Source organism: Dreissena polymorpha, chromosome 10 (genome assembly GCF_020536995.1).
Source record: "Dreissena polymorpha isolate Duluth1 chromosome 10, UMN_Dpol_1.0, whole genome shotgun sequence".
Lineage (NCBI taxonomy): Eukaryota > Metazoa > Mollusca > Bivalvia > Myida > Dreissenidae > Dreissena > Dreissena polymorpha.
Window position 1 is genome coordinate 42,434,837 of NC_068364.1, and position 19,588 is coordinate 42,454,424.

General features: G+C 33.7%; 2 protein-coding genes and 1 long non-coding RNA gene across 5 annotated transcripts in view; 1 reads left to right on the top strand and 2 right to left on the bottom strand.

Annotated features, from left to right (window-relative positions):
* Window positions 1–738: 738 nt before the first annotated feature.
* LOC127848524 (retinol-binding protein 4-like) overlaps window positions 739–19,588 on the top strand; it is a 119,847-nt gene continuing 100,997 nt past the window's right edge. Inside the window, exons 1-4 of one of the 2 annotated variants that reach the window (XM_052381036.1) lie at window positions 739–1,214; window positions 2,805–2,927; window positions 3,394–3,553; window positions 3,820–5,254. In XM_052381036.1, coding sequence (XP_052236996.1) covers window positions 1,070–1,214; window positions 2,805–2,927; window positions 3,394–3,553; window positions 3,820–4,033 — 642 coding nt within the window. In that variant the 5' untranslated portion in view covers window positions 739–1,069 and the 3' untranslated portion in view covers window positions 4,034–5,254. Of the gene's footprint in view, window positions 1,215–2,804; window positions 2,928–3,393; window positions 3,554–3,819; window positions 5,255–19,588 lie in introns of those variants that run through there. The other variant, XM_052381038.1, reaches the window with a different exon arrangement.
* LOC127848527 (uncharacterized) lies at window positions 6,877–18,219 on the bottom strand. Its single transcript, XR_008034566.1, has 2 exons — window positions 14,896–18,219; window positions 6,877–6,966 (listed from the first exon to the last, which is right to left on the bottom strand). It is a non-coding gene; the product is annotated as an uncharacterized LOC127848527 (long non-coding RNA).
* Window positions 19,361–19,588, bottom strand: part of LOC127848521 (uncharacterized) — a 30,377-nt gene continuing 30,149 nt past the window's right edge. Inside the window, exon 5 of one of the 2 annotated variants that reach the window (XM_052381033.1) lies at window positions 19,361–19,588. This exon is cut by the window's right edge and continues 1,993 nt beyond it. The gene's annotated coding sequence lies outside the window, so the exon portion shown is untranslated. The other variant, XM_052381032.1, reaches the window with a different exon arrangement.

A 19,588-nucleotide genomic window follows, 5' to 3' on the forward strand; every position in this document is an offset into this window, starting at 1 on the left:
ATATTGTTGAAGTGGGCGTCTTCCGGTGGCAACTTTAAACAATGCAGCTTTACCATTATTCAAACGCTACATTATAAACAATATCTTTCACGATGGTTTCATTTACGTATATGTGAGAGCATGGGACGACAACTCTGATGCGACATTGCGTTATGGAGTGTAGAGACTACAACCGTAGGGTGATTGGACTTTGGACTATAACTGATATCAAGGCTAACAATAAGTTAATTTTGTTTCCAGTGTTCATCGTCAGTGGGCAAACATCGTTTAGTTATTTAAATGACCTATGTGATATACTATCTACTTCCGAGTCTTATATACTGCATACAAGTATTTAATTTATTTGTATGACCCATGCATTGGGAAAACGGTGCTTAATGCGCATGGGCATAAAGTGTGTCCCAGATCAGCCTTGGCAGTCCGCACAGGCTAATCAAGGACGACACTTTCCGCGTAAACTGGATTTTTGCCAAGAAGAGACTTCGTTTAAGGAAAAATACCACGACACTTTACGCACATGCATTTAACCCCGTTTTCCCGAGGCAAGACACATACACATGTTTCTTGCCCAGGGCAATGTGGCCTATGCTTCCTGTTGTACATGAGTGGGATTATTGCTGTATTATTTGGTATTATACCATTAATAACGTGGAAGTATATACATACTAATGAAGAACTTAAAACGAATGTTAAATGAAAGACACAAACAATACTTACTTTATTTTGCCTGAGTAATATGTGAGTTTTTCGTTACAAAGTTCATTGAAGTTATTGCGAATATATAGCTGGCCACTCTAAGATTAGATTACTTAGTGAACACGTGTAAATAGTTATAATTGGTATTATAAATGGAAAATACTTTTAAATACTTTTATATCAGTATTATCAACATGTTTACGTCTACGTTTCAAAGTACGAAATAGTGATTATCAGGACTGCAATTACGCAATTCGGATGTTGAACTTGCACGTAAACAACAAGAACGGATTGCGGTCACATATAATTGTATATACGCGCAAATTCTCTTGATCAATTTTTGAAGGCAGCTATAAATTGTTATTCTTTAAACATGGACTTTCGGGTTTTACCAACAGTGCTGAAAATCGGACTATTTCTTCTGATAATTCAATTCAGCCATTCTGCAAACGCTGGGTCTTCCTGTCAACTTCTCGATATTCCTGTACAGGAAAACTTCGATTTGGACAGCTTTGAAGGTATTTCATATGTCTGTTTGTCTGAAAAGATATTCTGACTATCTCTGTGTCTGATTGTCTGCAAATCTGACGGTCGTATATCGTGTATGTGTGAGTCTGACTGTGTGTTTTACTGTGTCCCTTTGCATGCTGAAAAATTTGTGGTCTGCATAAATGTCGTCTGCTTAATTTCTAAAATTAGCATTTTCTTCGATTTTTTTCAAAGAATATTATCAGAATAGCAAACAGTTTGGATCCTGGATCCAAACTGTTTGCAAAGGCCTTCAAAACTCGGTTCCCGCACTGAAAGGGTTAAAGTATATGAGTTTTATTGTGTGTGTGTTTAACTTTGTCGGACTGTGTGTGTGTTTGACTGTATCTGACTTTCCGCGTGTTTGACGGTGTCTGACTGTCTTTGTATTTGACTGTGTCTGACTATCTGTTTATTGGCCTGTGCCTGACTGTCTGTTTGTCTGTGTTTGACGGTCCGTTTGATCGACTTTGTTTGGCGGTCTGTGTGTGTTTGACTGTCCGTGTGTCGGACTGTCCGTGTTTTTGACTGTGTCTGACTGTCAATTTGTTTGACTGTGTCGGACTTTCCATGTGTTTGACTGTGTTTGACTGTGTGTGCTTAGGAATGACGTTCTGAGTGTGTTGATTGTATGTAACTGTCTGTCTGTTTGACTATGTCTGACTGTATGTGTGTTTTATTGTGTCTGAGTGTCCGTGTGTTTGGCTGTGTCTGACTGTCTATACGTTTGACTGTGTCTGACTGTATTTGTTTTTGAGTGTGTCTGACTGTGTGAGTTTGACTGTGTCTGACTGTGTGAGTTTGACTGTGTCTGACTGTATGTGTTTGACTGTCTCTGACTGTCTGTTTTTCACTGTGTGTCTCGCTGTCAGTGTTTGACTGTGTCCAAATGCCTGTTTTTGACTGTGTGTCTAGCCTTCTTTGTATCTGTCCTCGTATATTTGAGTGACTGCGTGTCTGTGTGTCGTTCTGTCAATTATAGTGAATCTAACTATCTGTGCGTTTGGCTGTTTATGTGTCCGTTTTTCTCTGTGCATCAATAGTGTCTGACTGTCTTTCCGTGGGCCTAAATGTATTTGCGTGCCAATCTTACTGTGCGTGTATCGGACTATATCTATGCATTTGTGTTTTTGACTGTCTGTCTGACGGTCCGAATGTCTGGCTATATGTGTGTTCCTTTTTGTCTGAGTTTCACTGTATGTTCGTCTTTCTGCTCGTCTAACTGTCTGCGTATTATACTGTCTATGTGTATGACCGTGTGTTTTTCCAGTCTGTGCGTCGTTCTGTCTCGGTATATGTTTGGGTGTCTGACCTGTCAGTCCGTGTTTCTGGATGTCTGTGTGTGTCTCACAGTGTCTAATTGTCTACTGTCATATTCCTGTCGTTCAGTAGGTATGTCTGTGGAATTGCAAACAACGCATCCACCTTGGGGACCGAATCCGTGACCTCCCAGTCTCTAGGCGGACACCATATCTACTATGCCATTGCGACTTTGTCTGTCTGTTTGTCTGATCTATGCTTAAAACGAGTTATATCTCTAGATGGAAATTAAGAACCGTATCCCTGTGGCCTGTTTTCAGGGAAATGGTTCGTGAGTTTGAAGACGGGCGTCAAGGACTCGTTGTTGGCGTTCTTCATGGAGATCTATGACGGCAGGATCCACTTCCGACAGAACGCTGCCGGCGGCTACGACCTTCAAGCTGGTAAGTAATATAGGCAGACAAATTGCAACGAATGATTGTAATGTAAAGGTACTAGTGTTTTTTAATGTTATTTTATGTATTAACTGCAAACACGTAAGTTTCATTAAAAGTATATATATATGTAGTGTTTCACATGTAAAAACATGCTATATTGGGAATTTGTACCAGCTATCACTGAAATGAAAAAAATGCTAAGCTATTCGGATCTAAGATTGAATAATATTGTCGTATCTAGTTTGATTGATGTTATACAGTGGTGTTATATCCTGCATTTGATTATGTTGTCTATCCATTTGATCCAAGTTTTACAGTGGTGTTAATTCCTTAGATTTGACTATGTTCCATTCCAGTTGTATCCAAGTTCTATAGTGGTGTTTTTGCTACGATTTGATTATATTGTCATTCCAGTTTGATCAAAGTTCTACAGTGGTGTTATATCCTACATTTGATTATGTTGTCATTGCAGTTGGATCCAAGTTCTACGGCGGATGGTGCCCCAGGGGTAAAGGGACTGCTGTTGTTAAAGACGCGCGGGAGCCCCAGCGTATGACGATGTACTTTGATACGAGTATCGGCCGGAAAGTGGGTATGAAACCGGCCTGGGTCCTTAAAACTGACTATAATAGGTAAGCAATGGCCTTCGTCTGAGAAGTTGCGATCAGATGGAAGTTATACTATTAATATCAGGAAATTGTGGTGTTTTGGCTATACAGGGGTTTGTCATTCTGCTGTGTTGTTAAACATGTATATGCTTCGGTGGAAGTCGATAAAATATTTCGGGTATTTTGTTTATTAATCTGTATATTTAGTAGCATATGATACATCGCGATTAAAATGTTACGAGTTGTTAATTCAATTAACTCTAACTTTAACGCACACAATTTCGTTGTAGTTACGCCGTGTTCTACTCTTGCTGGAAGGAGACTTCCGCTGGCGCCTGCCACCCCGACAACACTTACGCCTTCGTCATGCAGCGCGGCTCCAAGCCCCTCCCCTCGGGCAAGCTCGAGGAAGTGGCGACGGCTCTAAAAGGGGCGTGCGTGGACATTGAGGATCTCTCGCCCGTCACCCACTACGGCTACTGTCAGGACAAGGATGGGCTGTAGCGGTGGAAGGACCATCCATTAAAATGTGAAATTAAATAAAAATTGTCACATCATAATATGAGCCTCGCTCTGGGAAAACGGGGTTTAATGCATGTGCGTAACGTGTCATCCCTATTGAGAATTAGGGTATGTATGGTATTTTTCGTTTAAAGAAATTTTCTTTTGAATGAAAATCAAGTCTAGGCGGAAAGTGTCGTCCCTGATTAGCCTGTGCGGACTGAACCGGCTTATTTGAGATAACATTTTACCCAAATGAATTAAACCCAGATTTCCGAGAACGAGGCTAAAATAAAACATGTCTCACATGAGTATAAAGCATCAGAATTTTATTATGTTAAAAATGACCTTTTTTAAATGCTAAAAAATCGATATCTTACAAATTACAATTAAATACATTAAACTCAGTAAAACAACAATTTGTTTGCAATACTTTCATCATATATTTTCTTTATGCCACAGCTGAAATAATCACAACTTTCATTCGCGTGTAGACTCGAAGTTTCGTAACATAAACTAAATGTTATCAGCAGTCTATAAACAACACTTTAGACTAGTAAAATATAATCTACAGTGTTTAATGTGTAAGTATTAAGCGATTTACAGTATGTAATTGCATTTCTAGTAAGAAATCGCACGCATACCAATTTGATTTAAATTGTATTCAATAGCCTTAGGTTTTAAATCATGCGGAAGACATAATAAATATACATGCTATAAATTATGTGGATGACATAACAAATATTAGCCGCGCTCTTTAAAAAGGGGGTTTATTGCATGTGCGTAAAGTGTCGTCCCAGATTAGCCTGTGCAGTACGCACAGGCTAATCATGGACGACACTTTCCGCTGTTATGGTATTTTTCGTTTCGTAAGGTCTCTTCCTAGCAAAAATCCAGTTTAGGCGGAAAGTCTTGTCTCTGATTAGCCAGTGCGGACTGCACAGGCTAATCTGGGACGACATTTACGCACGTGTATTAAACCAATTTTTCACAGAGCACGGCCCATATACATGATATAAGCCTTCGCATTACGAGCACCAGTGTGTTGTTACATTTAGAAATGTCACTGAGTCTTTCAGTGCAACTCAAAATTTGCAATGTTGTGTTTGCTTCTTGTACCAAAATTTTAAACACTGAACTAATGTCTGCAAACTTGACCCGTACATTTATTCATTGTTTAAATTGCGAAAACTTTAAAACAATAAATGTCAAGTTGGAAAACCAGTGCGGCCTATGCTCTTTGTATTTTATATATGAGCCTCGCTATGTGAAAAGCGGATTTAATGCATGTGCGTACAATGTCGTCCCAGGTTAGCCTGTGCAACCCGCACAGGCTAATCAGGGACGACACTTTCCTCTTTCATGCTATTTTTCAATTAAAGAAAGTCTCTTCTATGCAAAAATCCAATAAAGGCTGAAAGCGTCGTCCCTGATTAGCCTGTGCAAAATGCACAGGCTAATCTGGGACGGCACTTTACGCACTTTACGCACATGCAGTTAACCCCCTTTTCAAAGAACGAGGCTCATATGCATGTGATAGCGAGGAAAATGTTTACCAACGACTTTTGTAAAGTATTTGAACTAGTCTACACAATACAAGAATGCGTTATTATATGACAATGTATCTTTTAATACCTTTGGTGAGTTAAGCAAAGTATCATGCTTTGATTAAATATCACGTGGGTTTAGCGGATCATGCTTTATCCGATCAGCACGCAAAGGTTTGTATTTTTTATCATTGCGATTCCTTATTCTCTCAGATACTATTTCTGTTATGTTTGTAATATTTGCTTTTTGCTTATATCTCTTATTAAGAAAAGTTGTAAACCATTGATCGATGTTGGCAAATCTCGCTTAAACCTGGACACTTTTAAGAGTAGATTATGTTAAAGAAAGCAAATTTGGCTGCGCCGAGTTTTGGCAGAATTATTACCTTGTGTCCGTTTTTCAACTATAAATATATAAACTCCCTTTTTCCTCTTCAACTACTGGTTGAATCTCGCCTAAACGTTCAAAGTTTAACCCATTCATGCCTAGCGTCCTGAAAAAAGGACATTGCAAACAGCGTAAACCCAGATGAGACGCCGCATGATGCGGCGTCTCATCTGGGTCTACGCTGTTTGCTTAAATGAATTTCTTTATGAAATATTCTAAATATAGAAATAAATATACTTGACACCCCTAATTTTGGAAATAAATTGATCCAATTTAGAAGGATGGGATAGTCCACTGGGCATAAATGGGTTAATGACCTCAGTGTGTATATGATCGCCAAGAGTGAAATTTCGACAGCGACAAGTTTTGGCTTGATGATGGCCCTTTGTCTTTTTGCCCACTATAGAATATACAGTGGAATTGTCTGTGTCCAAAACATGTATTGCGGGGGCATCAGAGTGTATGGCACAAATCGCGACATTATTAAAATAGTTCAAATTGGGCTTGAACTTAGAATCAGTAACCATTGCAGAGTAGCATGATGAAATATCAGATATAGTATCCGTGGCGCAAGATAGTCATTATTATCACATGAGATGTGTAGCTAAAGTAGGATTGGTTGTAACCTGCTTTAAAGTTTTACATATACGAAGCAAAAATGCGATAATTTTAATATTTCTTTTCAAGATTTTTGTTTATCTCATTTTAATGTAATGAATAATCTATGTTTTAGATATTATAATAAAGTTGACAACAATCGATTGCAACAAATGCTACGTGAAAACAAAAGAACTGAACTCTTTTTTGTCACACTACTGTTTTAGATCTGGGGTCGTTTTGGTAAATCTATAAACGCGTAGTTTAAAAACCAACAATTACTATGTGGGTTTCATTTTACCAACAAACACCAGTTAAATAATATATGCTTTTATTCGCATGCATGGAACACTCATTATACAATACAAGTTATCACAAACACAAAACTCCTCACAGTGATAAACCTTAATGCTCTACATTGACCATTGCCGCCGCTTAACAAAGTGCGAATTATTATTTATTTTATTAAAATAGTTTTATTCTTCATATTGTATTTTATCATTTTGGTCACAATTGTGGAATATTTGTGTAAAGCGCAAGAATGACATTGTACTTTATGAATACCAAATCTATAACAGGTACATTACTAAAAGCATGGTAAAAATAGCAAGCAACCTGTAAATAATCAAGAACATGTAAATTATATATTTCAAACTTAAAAATATTTATCTTTCATTGCGATATTTTATCTGTATTTTTTTTACAGATATATAACGTAAATTTTAAACAGTCATTACTGCAATGTTTCAGCAATAATCACAGTGAGGATTTTGACGTTTCAACGATGGACACCACGAATACATACATATTTTTACCACATTTGTCGTGAAATATGTTTCGTTTCAATATAATATATAGCATTGGCAGAAATAGACATCGGGAAAGAAGTTTCGATTATACAAATCATTTAGTTTTTTTGGGTCACAATATTTAATTTAACCTGAATATTAAATTATGTCACACAATTATATGATTATACTTATTACTGCATTAGTTTGCCATTACTTAATTATTCATTTCCAAGTATAAAATACGATATTTATTGAAATAAAAATAAGTTACGCATACACTAATCTGTGACGTTTGATGAACGAACTCTCTGTGCTATAATCCTTTCCCAATCTACTTATATACTAAAATATTTATATGGAAACATTAAAAACATATCAACACATAACAAACTTTACGAAAATGCATATCGACATGTAATATTATCTTATGATATAAATGTAATATACAATACAAACTCAGCATTTCAGCTGCATGGCCAGCATGTCTAGAACCCGAAACATGTTGTTTACTAAAAATAAATTTTACAAAAAAGAAAAATGTTTTAAAAGACAACAATGTTAAAATTTTGGAACAAATCTCACTATTTAATTTCAATTTATCTGTGAATCTCGCATGTGTTTAAAATAGTACTAAAAGTTATGCACGAACACAACGTAATTTTTTATGGTCGTAAAAAACACGTTTTACACATGCTAAAACCCATTACAAATCAATAAGAGCGATACAATAGTGCCAGATAGTTTGCGTTTATATAATGTTAAAACGTGTATACAGACATAAGAATTATTCGTTATTTTAAACAAAATTTCTTTTAAAAGGTCTATTTAATTATACCTCGTAACATTAAAAGTAGTTATTGTATTCGATGCATAACAGCATAATTAAAAAACGACATATTTGATACATGCAGCTTTGAAGCATACATTTTAACTGTAAGAATAATACCCTAAGTAAAATTTAAATATCGAACATACAAACATAATTTCTTTTAAGTAATCTTAAACCTTACGTCATATTAATGTTCTTGTTTAAGTCATCAAACATATATTACCACAATAAAACAATTGGTGGGAATTCGTTTTCGGCAAATATATTTAACAGCGTAGTTATTTTAGTCAGATTTGTTGACGAAATTCGGCCTCATTCCAAATCTTAAAAAATAAATATTTTTCATTCACACAATGACGTCACTATACTGCGCGTGTTATGTGTATCTCAACAGTAGGATGTTATTTCAATAGTGCGTTCATGAGGATCGGTTGAAATAGACAATATTGTATGTCATATTATCATGTTTCAAATAAAGGGGTATAACCTCTTTAAGTATATATTACAACAATAAAAAAATAAAGTACCACATTTTCATAAAGTGCATTCACACGTATTCATGAGATTAAATGAATAATTAAAATTTTACGTTTGTATTTTTTATTCGAACCCATCATGTTTTTTTAGAAAAAATAAATCTGGAAAAATGGCAAGGGATTATCATTATGCGATAATTTCGAGAAAAATACAAACAATATAACAAAACAATAAAAACTAAAGAAACCCTCATTAAGCGGCATGCCACATGTCTTAAATGTTAATATTTAAAAACACATTGAGATAGATGATACTGTAAGTTATATCGTTAATACATGAGTGGCAATCGCATAATAACGAACTTACATATTTCAAAAATTGACATTGTACACCTTACATTTGTAAGGTTCAGATACGCATTTTAAAATGTTATATTCACACACTACAATGTAATACATCATAGATCCTTTTTTATTCACAAAATAAGTGTGTTTATATAACACGCACGCATAGGATATAATGCATTCAAACAAATTCATACAATAAAGAAAAAGCTTTTACATATGTAAGTTGGCAATACTACAACAGTATGGGATACAATTACTATAGAGATTATAGCCATTGGCGCCTCGTTGTATATCAGATCACCTATAAATCACACGTTTTGTGATGTATGTCTATGTATACCACAAAAGATGTATGTACTTAATGTGTTTTCTAATACAAATATATATGTCAATATATATGTCAAAGTCGTAACGAGACATATAGATAAAAAATGTGAACTTGCAAATAATGATCAACATTTTATATGTAGCATACTATAAATGATACATATTTATATACATCTGAAATTAAGCATATTATGACAAATTTGATAACAAAGCATAACAATCGCTTTTAAAATGCACAATTTAAATAAATGTTAGTTTAAAAAATATGCACAGGAACGTACTTTTATGTGTTTTAGTCGAACAATTAGAATCAGATTTTTTAATTTCAATGACACTCCTTGTATTGACATGTACAATTATTTCTAAAATAATTCTTTCTTTTAAATGATTAAATGAATCTCTAGAGGCAGTAATTAAGGAATGTCTTACATAGTATAATACAATATGTACATGCAGAGCTTTGTATCAATAATGCATGCACGTTTGAACTTTCTAGTTGTAAAGTGTTTAAGTACTGACAGAATGTGTTTTTGTCTACGGTTGACGGACGGGCAGACTTAAGACTTTCATAGTGATGCCCGTATACCACCTTCTAATTTGATTTTACATGTTAAACCAAACCATCTATTGAAAAAATAATATACACACATGTAAAGCAGGCTATATACAATGTCATGATATGAATAACAAATAAAAATACAAACAGAACAGTATAAGAACCAATGGTTTACATATATATATATATATATATATATATATATATACCAATACATAGTGCCAGTTACGCGGTCTCTGTAGTTTTCAGACTGTACTTACGAGGTCAATAAAAAAAACGGGGTCTATATACAACCCCGCAATCTAGGCTCCTTTAATTACTATGAGGGGGGTGTAGGGGAGGTAATGCAATCAAATCTCACAATAAGGTCTTAAATCGAAAACCACAATCACGTCTGAAATTGAAATTGTATATACCTCGCAAATAAGTTCGCTATATATATTCCTTGTATAAGACGTTAAATAAATGGCGTGTTCATAAATAACAATATATAAGGTACCCTTATATACCTTAATTCGTGTTAATATCGGATAAAAAAGGGTATGGAGATACACGTGTTTAAAGTGGGAACCCCATGACCTATGTCTAAATCAGAGACCCCGTAACTGGTCATATGTGTGAATATATATATATATATATATATATATATATATATATATATATATATATATATATATATATATATATATATATATATATATATATAATATTGAAAACTCTGAACAAGACATGCATCTATAATTCATTGTATATTTTTGATGAAAACAAACAATCATACATTGTTCCAAACCAAATTTCAAACCGCTCTTGTCGAGTACAACATTTATTTATTACAAGGTACCAAAACTGCAAATGATTGTGACAAAAACAAAACAACAATGTATTAAAGCGAATAAAAACGAGTTCAATGTCAACATTTTATTCTCGCAATCCAAACTAACATGTGAATATGAACGAAGAAGGTTATAGTTAAAAAATGCAATCGTTATATTGCACCATCAATCAAATGCTGCTTAGTTTAATGGTATTTATTGCAAAAAAGTATACTCCGATACCTAAACATTCACTCGCATTTGCTGAAAAACCAGCTCTGTGACTATGTGTCGACATATTGACGTGGTTTTCCCTAACATATGAATATGAACGAGGAATGTTATAGTTAACCCAGCGTTATATATATATATATATATATATATATATATATATATATATATATATACCAATACATAGTGCCAGTTACGCGGTCTCTGTAGTTTTCAGACTGTACTTACGAGGTCAATATAAAAAACGGGGTCTATATACAACCCCGCAATCTAGGCTCCTTTAATTACTATGAGGGGGGTGTAGGGGAGGTAATGCAATCAAATCTCACAATAAGGTCTTAAATCGAAAACCACAATCAGGTCTGAAATTGAAATTGTATATACCTCGCAAATAAGTTCGCTATATATTTCCTTGTATAAGACGTTAAATAAATGACGTATTTATATACAATAATAATAGTAGGTACCCCTATATACCTTAATTCGTGTTTATATCGGATAAAAAAGGGTATGGAGATACATGTATTTAAAGTGGGAACCCCATAACCTATTTCTAAATCAGAGACCCCGTAACTGGCCATATGTGTGAATATATATATATATATATATATATATATATATATATATATATATATATATATATATATATATATATATATATATATTCTATAATAGCGTATAGAAAAAAGGCCTTGGCAAACAGCAAAGACCCAGACGAGACGCCGCATGAGGTCTTATCAGGGTCTGCGCTGTTTTCTTAAAGGAATTTCTGTAAGATAAATTCTAAATAAAGAAATAAATATACTAAACATCCCTAATTTTGGAAATAAATTGATCCAATTTAGAAGGATGGGAGAGTCCACTAGGCATAAATGGATTAAAAATGCAATCTTTAGGAGACTTCCGCTGGCGCCTGCCACCCCGACAACACTTACGCCTTCGTCATGCAGCGCGGCTCCAAGCCCCTCCCCTCGGGCAAGCTCGAGGAAGTCGCGACGGCTCTCAAAGGGGCGTGCGTGGACATTGAGGATCTCTCGCCCGTCACCCACTACGGCTACTGTCAGGACAAGGATGGGCTGTAGCGGTGGAAGGACCGTCCATTAAAATGTGAAAGAAAATAAAAATTGTCGCATCATAATATGAGCCTCGCTCTGGGAAAACGGGGTTTAATGATTGTGCGTAGCGTGTCATCCCAATTGAAACGACACTTTTCGCATGTATGGTATTTTTCGTTTAAAGAAATTCTCTTTTGAATGAAAATCAAGTCTAGGCGGAAAGTGTCGTCCCTGATTAGCCTGTGCGGACTGAACAGGCTAATCTGAGATAACATTTTACCCAAATGGATAAAGCCCAGATTTCCGAGAACGAGGCTAAAATAAAACATGTCTCACATGAATATAAAGCATCAGACTTTTATTATGTTAAAAATGACTTTTTTTAAATGCTTAATAATCGATATCTTACAAATTACAATTAAATACATTAAACAAAAGTTGTTTGCAATACTTTCATCATATATTTTCTTTATGCCACAGCTGAAATAATCACAACTTTCATTCGCGTGTAGACTCGAAGTTTCGTAACATTAACTAAATGTTATCAGCAGTCTATAAACAACACTTTAGACTAATAAAATATAATCTTCAGTGTTTAATGTGTTAGTATTAAGCGATTTCCAGTATGTAATTGCATTTCTAGTAAGAAATCGCACGCATACCAATTTGATTTAAATTTTATTCAATAGCCTTAGGCTCTACATCACGCGGAAGACATAATAAATGTACATGCTATAAATTATGTGGATGACATAACAAATATTAGCCGCGCTCTCTAAAAAGGGGGTTTATTGCATGTGCGTAAAGTGTCGTCCCAGATAAGCCTGTGCAGTACGCACAGGCTAATCATGGACGACACTTTCCGCTTTTATGGTTTACAGAAAGTCTCTTCCTAGCAAAAATCCAGTGCGGACTGCACAGGCTAATCTGGGACGACATTTACGCACGTGTATTAGACCCATTTTTCACAGAGCACGGCCCATATACATGATATAAGCCTTCGCATTACGAGCACCAGTGTGTTGTTGCATTTAGAAATGTCACTGAGTCTTTCAGTGCAACTCAAAGTTTGCAATTTTGTGTTTGCTTCTTGTACCAAAATTTTAAACACTGAACTAATGTCTGCAAACTAGACCCGTGCATTTATTCATTGTTTAAGTTGCGAAAACTTTAAAACAGTAAATGTCAAGTTGGAAAACCAGTCCGGCCTATACTCGTTGTATTTTATATATGAGCCTCGTTATGTGAAAAGCGGATTTAATGCATGTGCGTACAATGTCGTCCCAGATTAGCCTTTGCAACCCGCACAGGCTAATCAGGGACGACACTTTCCGCTTTCATGCTATTTTTCAATTAAAGAAAGTCTCTTCTAAGCAAAAATCCAATTAAGGCTGAAAGCGTCGTCCCTGATTAGCCTGTGCGAAATGCACAGGCTAATCTGGGACGGCACTTTTAGCACTTTACGCACATGCAGTTAACCCCCTTTTCAAAGAACGAGGCTCATATGCATTTGATAGCGAGGAAAATGTTTAGCAACGACTTTTGTAAAGATTTTGAACTAGTCTACACAATACAAGAATGCGTTATTATATGACAATGTATCTTTTAATACCTTTGGTGAGTTTAGCAAAGTATCATGCTTTGATTGATTATCACGTGGGTTTAGCGGATCATACTTTATCCGATCAGCACGCAAAGGTTTGTATTTTTTATCATTGCGATTCCTTATTCTCTCAGATACTATTTCTGTTATGTTTGTAATATTTGCTTTTTGCTTATATCTCTTATTAAGAAAAGTTGTAAACCATTGATCGATGTTGGCAAATCTCGCTTAAACCTGGACACTTTTAAGAGTAGATTATGTTAAAGAAAGCAAATTTGGCTGCGCCGAGTTTTGGCAGAATTATTACCTTGTGTCCGTTTTTCAACTATAAATATATAAACTCCCTTTTTCCTCTTCAACTACTGGTTGAATCTCGCCTAAACGTTCAAAGTTTAACCCATTCATGCCTAGCGTCCTGAAAAAAGGACATTGCAAACAGCGTAAACCCAGATGAGACGCCGCATGATGCGCTCATCTGGGTCTACGCTGTTTGCTTAAATGAATTTCTTTATGAAATATTCTAAATATAGAAATAAATATACTTGACACCCCTAATTTTGGAAATAAATTGATCCAATTTAGAAGGATGGGATAGTCCACTGGGCATAAATGGGTTAATGACCTCAGTGTGTATATGATCGCCAAGAGTGAAATTTCGACAGCGACAAGTTTTGGCTTGATGATGGCCCTTTGTCTTTTTGCCCACTATAGACTATACAGTGGAATTGTCTGTGTCCAAAACATGTATTGCGGGGGCATCAGAGTGTATGGCACAAATCGCGACATTATTAAAATAGTTCAAATTGGGCTTGAACTTAGAATCAGTAACCATTGCAGAGTAGCATGATGAAATATCAGATATAGTATCCGTGGCGCAAGATAGTCATTATTATCACATGAGATGTGTAGCTAAAGTAGGATTGGTTGTAATCTGCTTTAAAGTTTTATATATACGAAACAAAATGCGATAGTTTTAATATTTCTTGTCAAGATTTTTGTTTATCTCATTTTACTGCAATGAATAATCTATGTTTTAGATATTATAATAAAGTTGACAGCAATCGATTGCAACAAATGCTACGTGAAAACAAAAGAACAGAAGTCGTTTTTGTCACACTACTGTTTTAGGTCTGGGGTCGTTTTGGTAAATCCATAAACGCTTAGTTTAAAAACCAACAATTACTATGTGGGTTTCATTTTACCAACAAACACCAGGTAAATAATATATGTTTTTATTCGCATGCATGGAACACTCATTATACAATACAAGTTATCACAAACACAAAACTCCTCACAGTGATAAACCTTAATGCTCTACATTGACCATTGCCGCCGCTTAACTAAGTGCGAATGATTATTTATTTTATTAAAATAGTTTTATTCTTCATATTGTATTTTATCATTTTGGTCACAATTGTGGAATATTTGTGTAAAGCGCAAGAATGACAGTGTACTTTATAAATACCAAATCTATAACAGGTACATTTCTAAAAGCATGGTAAAAATAGCAAGCAACCTGTAAATAATCAAGAACATGTAAATAATATATTTCAAACTTAACAATATTTATCTTTCATTGCGATATTTTATCTGTAGTTTTTTTTACAGATATATAACGTAAATTTTAAACAATCATTACTGCAATGTTTCAGCAATAATCACAGTGAGGATTTTGAAGTGTCAACGATGGACACCACGAATACATACATACCTTTACAACATTTGTCGTGAAATATGTTTCGTTTCAATATAATATATAGCATTGGCAGAAAAAGACATCGGGAAAGAAGTTTCGATTATACAAATCATTTAGGTTTTTTGGGTCACAATATTTAATTTAACCCGAATATTAAATTATGTCACACAATTATATGATTATACTTTTTACTGTATTAGTTTGCCATTAATTAATTATTCATTTCCAAGTATGAAATACAATATTTATTGAAATAAAAAATAAGTTACGCATACACTAATCTGTGACGTTTGATGAACGAACTCTCTGTGCTACAATCCTTTCCCAATCTACTTATATACTAAAATATTTATATGGAAACATTAAAAACATATCAACACATAACAAACTTTACGAAAATGCATATCGACATGTAATATTATCTTATGATATAAATGTAATATACAATACAAACTCAGCATTTCAGCTGCATGGCCAGCATGTCTAGAACCCGAAACATGTTGTTTACTAAAAATAAATTTTACAAAAAAGAAAAATGTTTTAAAAGACAACAATATTAAAATTTTGGAACAAATCTCACTATTTAATTTCAATTTATCTGTGAATCTCGCATGTGTTTAAAATAGTACTAAAAGTTATGCACGAACACAACGTAATTTTTTATGTTCGTAAAAAACACGTTTTACACATGCAAACCCATAACAAATCAATAAGAGCGATACAATAGTGCCAGATAGTTTGCGTTTATATAATGTTAAAACGTGTATACAGACATAAGAATTATTCGTTATTTTAAACAAAATTTCTTTTAAAAGGTCTATTTTATTATACCTCGTAACATTAAAAGTAGTTATTGTATTCGATACATAACAGCATAATTAAAAAACGACATATTTGATACATGCAGCTTTGAAGCATACATTTTAACTGTAAGAATAATACCCTAAGTAAAATTTAAATATCGAACATACAAACATAATTTCTTTTAAGTAATCTTAAACCTTACGTCATATTAATGTTCTTGTTTAAGTCATCAAACATATATTACCACAATAAAACAATTGGTGGGAATTCGTTTTCGGCAAATATATTTAACAGCGTAGTTATTTTAGTCAGATTTGTTGACGAAATTCGGCCTCATTCCAAATCTTAAAAAATAAATATTTTTCATTCACACAATGACGTCACTATACTGCGCGTGTTATGTGTATCTCAACAGTAGGATGTTATTTCAATAGTGCGTTCATGAGGATCGGTTGAAATAGACAATATTGTATGTCATATTATCATGTTTCAAATAAAGGGGTATAACCTCTTTAAGTATATATTACAACAATAAAAAAATAAAGTACCACATTTTCATAAAGTGCATTCACACGTATTCATGAGATTAAATGAATAATTAAAATTTTACGTTTGTATTTTTTATTCGAACCCATCATGTTTTTTTAGAAAAAAATAAATCTGGAAAAATGGCAAGGGATTATCATTATGCGATAATTTCGAGAAAAATACAAACAATATAACAAAACAATAAAAACTAAAGAAACCCTCATTAAGCGGCATGCCACATGTCTTAAATGTTAATATTTAAAAACACATTGAGATAGATGATACTGTAAGTTATATCGTTAATACATGACTGGCAATCGCATAATAACGAACTTACATATTTCAAAAATTGACATTGTACACCATACATTTGTAAGGTTCAGATACGCATTTTAAAATGTTATATTCACACACTACAATGTAATACATGATAGATCCGTTTTTATTCACAAAATAAGTGTTTTTATATAACACGCACGCATAGGATATAATGCATTCAAACAAATTCATACAATAAAGAAAAAAGCTTTTACATATGTAAGTTGGCAATATTACAACAGTATGGGATACAATTACTACAGAGATTATAGCCATTGGCGCCTCGTTGTATATCAGATCACCGATAAATCACACGTTTTGTGATGTATGTGTATGTATACCACAAAAGATGTATGTACTTAATGTGTTTTCTAATACAAATATATATGTCAATATATATGTCAAAGGCGTAACGAGACATATAGATAAAAATGTGAACTGGCAAATAATGATCAACATTTTATATGTAGCATACTATAAATGATACATACTTATATACATCTGAAATTAAGCATATTATGACAAATTTGATAACAAAGCATAACACTCGCTTTAAAAATGCACAACTTAAATATATGTTAGTTTAAAAAATATGCACAGGAATGTACTTTTATGTGTTTTAGTCGAACAATTAGAATCAGATTTTTTAATTTCAATGACACTCCTTGTATTGACATGTACAATTATTTCTAAATGACATTCTTACTTTTAAATGATTAAATGAATCTCTAGAGGCAGTAATTAAGGAATGTCTTACGTAGTATAATACAATATGTACATGCAGAGCTTTGTATCAATAATGCATGCACGTTTGAACTTTCTAGTTGTAAAGTGTTTAAGTACTGACAGAATGTGTTTGTGTCTACGGACTGACGGACGGACAGACTTAAGACTTTTATAGTGATTCCCGTATACCACCCTCTAATTTGATTTTACAAGTTAAACCAAAACATCTATTGAAAAAAATAATATACACACATGTAAAGCAGGCTATATACAATGTCATGATAGGAATAACAAATAAAAATACAAACAGAACAGCATAAGAACCAATGGTTTGCTTATATATACAATGAACTTTTCTGAAAAAAAATCACTATCAAATTGTTATATATATATAACAAGGTATCAAACTCAAAATCACCTGAAAACGGGGTGCATCGCTCAAAATCGGTTGATTTTGAGCTGGATACCTTGTTATATATATATTTGATAGTGAAATATTTGTTTTCAGAAAAGTTTATTTTTCGTTATAATATGATTATTTATCATTCAAAATGATAATTTCACTAATTAATATATATATATATATATATATATATATATATATATATATATATATATATATATATATTAAATTCATTTAATATTGAAAACTCTGAACAAGACATGCATGTATAATTCATTGTATTTTTATGAAGAAAACAAACAATCATACATTGTTCCAAACCAAATTTCAAACCGGTCTTGTCGAGTACAACATTTATTTATTACAAGGTACCAAAACTGCAAATAATTGTGACAAAAACAAAACAACAATGTATTAAAGCGAATAAAAACGAGTTCAATGTCAGCATTTTATTCTCGCAATCCAAACTAACATGTGAATATGAACGAAGAAGGTTATAGTTAAAAAATGCAATCGTTATATTGCACCATCAATCAAATGCTGCTTAGTTTAATGATATTTATTGCAAAAAAGTATACTCCGATACCTAAACATTCACTCGCATTTGCTGAAAAACCAGCTCTGTGACTATGTGTCGACATATTGACGTGGTTTTCCCTATCATGTGAATATGAACGAAGAATGTTATAGTTAACCCATTTATGCCTAGCGTATAGAAAAAAGGCCTTGGCAAACAGCATAGACCCAGACGAGACGCCGCATGAGGCGGCGTCTTATCAGGGTCTGCGCTGTTTGCTTAAAGGAATTTCTGTAAGATAAATTCTAAATAAAGAAATAAATATACTACACATCCCTAATTTTGGAAATAAATTGATCCAATTTAAAGGATGGGAGAGTCCACTAGGCATAAATGGGTTAAAAATGCAATCTTTATATGGCACCATGAATCAAATGGTGTTTAGTTTAATAATATTTATTACGAAAAAGTACACACCGATACCAAAACGTGTATTCTTACTTTCTAAAGAACCAGCTTTTGAGCCGCGTTCTGAAAAAAACTGGGCTTAATGCATGTTCGTAAAGTGCCATCCCAGATTAGCCCATAGGCGCTCGATGTCAATGACAATGTTTTTTTTTTTACATTTATTGATTGATTTATTTTTTAGTTACCCGTTGTTTATTATAATGGATACACATACTAAATTTATAAAAATCTTCCGACAAAACGTCTTCTTAAAAAAAGATAGTTCGACTATGTATGTTTAGATCAATATCTATGTACATAGTCGAACTATCTTTTTTTAAGAAGACGTTTTGTCGGAAGATTTTTATTAATTTAGTATGTGTATGCATTATAATAAACAACGGGTAACTAAAAAATAAATAAATAAACTTAAAAAAAAACATTGTCATTGACATCGAGCGCCTATGGATTAGCCTGTACAGTCCGCACAGGCTAATCAGGGACGTCACTTTCCGCTTTTATGGTATTTTTAGTTTCAAACAAGTCCCTCCTTACCAAA